Source organism: Anopheles darlingi, chromosome 2 (assembly GCF_943734745.1).
Source record: "Anopheles darlingi chromosome 2, idAnoDarlMG_H_01, whole genome shotgun sequence".
Classification (NCBI taxonomy): Eukaryota; Metazoa; Arthropoda; class Insecta; order Diptera; family Culicidae; genus Anopheles; species Anopheles darlingi.
The window spans coordinates 54650605-54653104 of NC_064874.1; the positions used below are offsets into that span (position 1 = coordinate 54650605).

Genomic DNA, 2500 nt, shown 5'->3' on the forward strand with positions numbered 1-2500 from the left:
CATAAACATCGCGAGTCTATAAGTGCACCGGTAAATGTTCGTTCGTAGGATTTTGCTGTGGATTGTTCTGTTAACAATTTATTTTAACCGCAAACAATATAATTGCGAATCCTGTTACTAGTATGTACAGTGTAGGATCATATAAGTAGTAAAATCTTAAAAAGTTTCTTTAACATTTTCCATGGTTATCTTAGATTTTATGTCAAAATTTACTTACCTCTCATAGTCTGGCAACGGGAGCGTGGGAGCCGCGGACACCTGAGCATAGTCGGTGATTGCTTCCTTGGTCATATCGGAAGCCTGCCGCCAAACACCACCTCCCGGGTCTATCCACACGCCATTCGGATTGAGAGGAAGCGTGGGGAATTTTCTTACTGTTCCGATCGCGTGATTGCCTGAAATCATAAAATATGTGTTCATGTGTTAACAACGATTTTCTCTTCCCTTATTTTTTTCCGTTCCGTGACATGTGCTACCAACTCATCATGCTCCCTAGGCTAGAAGCTTGCACCTGCCCAGTTACTTGGTCTGTGACCGAGCTATCAGTTTCATATACCTGGAAATGTGCTGGCATAACTTATTTTTGACAGTCTTGACTTTACACCGAGCTTCTCTAGATGTCGACCCCGGCACGTGGTCTGCGTCTGGTGCACAGTGGATGGCCAGACTGGCACGGAATGATTACAGAGCTGAAAAATGCAACCTGCCATGAAACGATAAATTGTTTCGTGGCCTTAGGCAGTAGTGCACATGTCGAAAACCTCATTTCCGCGTACAGGAAGAACGGTTCGTGAGAGAAACGGTTATGGTCACACGAATGAAGAGGACTAAAGTAAGCATGATATGGAGAATGGTGCAGAAACCGTTTGTTTATACTTCATCAGGCGCGGAAGACATGAAAGCAAGACGATTACGCGTGATTGCGTTTATTCGAGGATGTTTCACATTCCAGGGAAACCTCAATACGTCCAGTTGATTTCCTTTTGGGATGTTTTACCCAAACTTCTAATCGTTTTAGTTCCAGTTGAAATTATGAGTTTTACCAAAGGAAAGAGTTTGTAGCATTTCTATGCGATACTGTATGCGAAGTAGGGCAAGGCTTAACTATTTTGTTTCCGATCGTTTGGCAGATTAACGGGTTCTTACCGTGCATGTTGTTTAGTGAGCTGTGCTTGATGAACTGTATCCGACGGAAGATGATGATGGCACCGAACAGGAACACGATGATGGCGATGATGGAACCCAACAGGATAATGAACCACGTCTGCGTCAATATATCGTGCGAGTAGTCGTGATTTATTGGGTACCTGCATGAAGAAATCAGAAACGGTAGCATATGAAGCGCTAGAATTTGATAACAACAACGAATCGTACCTGGTGTACCCATGATCTAAACGCTTGGTGTGTGGATCTAGTCTTAAGATCGACGGAACGCTGTACGGTCCCAAACCAACCTTCGTAGAAGCTGCGATGCTAACCGAGTAAGTGACTCCCGCAGAAAGATTCGCCAGCAAGAGCTTCGGGGCGTCACCGTCCACGGACATGTTTGTGAGTACTTTCGAGATGTTGTGCACATCGTATCCACGGATGATGATGTGGTAATGTTTCAATTTCCCTGTGATTTAATAAGCATCAGAATAAGAAATATTTTAAGAGACGATTACAAATGTGTTTTTCAATATTGAAATGGCTGAAGAATACGCAATAACATACCATGGATTGTGTCATTCGCTGGCGGATCCCATTTGAGGTAAACAGCGGACGTATTGAGGAGTACTGCTTCAAGATTGATGGGTGAGGCCGAAGGAACTATTGTGAAAACAGTCATAATATTGATACCATACAATACATAGTTCAGTACCTCCCAGCGATTTCCATTTCCATATCTTACCATCTTCTAGCGTTCTGGTGGATCGGGAGTTGGAAGGACGGCCCTGGGTGGTTTTGTAGAACGGTACTAGGAAGAACTCATACTCCGTGTACTTCTCTAATCCATTGATGGTGCAGGCCGAGGCACCACCGCCGTGTAATACGGTCAGCGTTTGGTATGTTCCGTTTGTGTTTATCTTATGCGAGTAGATGTAGAACCCTTCCACGTACTGTCCGTTAACAATCTCCCACACCAACCGAACGCTGGTCGCATCGGTTGCATTTGCTTCGAGAAGGTTCACTACTTGACCCGAAGAGAGCGCAGCCTGTGCTTCGTTAAGATTGATGTCTTCGCCGTGATTGAACTCTCTTCCAATCGTGACCGGGTCCGACATCAGGCTAGGGATACCGATTCCTTGGTCGTTCTCGGCTCGAACGATGAAGATGTAGCTCACGTTGGGTGAAACGGGCGAGTAGGTATAGCTGGTGGACGAAACCTTGTAAGGCACTGTCAACCATCCCTTCGCCATATCGCTTGAAAATACTTCAATCAGGTACCCATTAATGTCGGACGCACCGGGTTTGATGCTGGGCAGCCACGAGATGGTAATTGAGCTGTTGGTGTAGTTAA

The 2500-nt window shown here is 45.1% G+C and overlaps 1 protein-coding gene across 1 annotated transcript in view; it reads right to left on the bottom strand.

Moving 5' to 3' along the window:
* Nucleotides 1-2500, bottom strand: part of LOC125950229 (protein sax-3-like) — a 35687-nt gene that overhangs the window by 4205 nt on the left and 28982 nt on the right. The window contains exons 6-10 of the mRNA XM_049678019.1: nucleotides 1892-2500; nucleotides 1714-1809; nucleotides 1375-1615; nucleotides 1147-1307; nucleotides 218-395 (exon numbers count right to left, since the gene is read on the bottom strand). The exon at nucleotides 1892-2500 is cut by the window's right edge and continues 669 nt beyond it. Coding sequence (XP_049533976.1) covers nucleotides 218-395; nucleotides 1147-1307; nucleotides 1375-1615; nucleotides 1714-1809; nucleotides 1892-2500 — 1285 coding nt within the window. The remainder of the gene's footprint in view (nucleotides 1-217; nucleotides 396-1146; nucleotides 1308-1374; nucleotides 1616-1713; nucleotides 1810-1891) is intronic.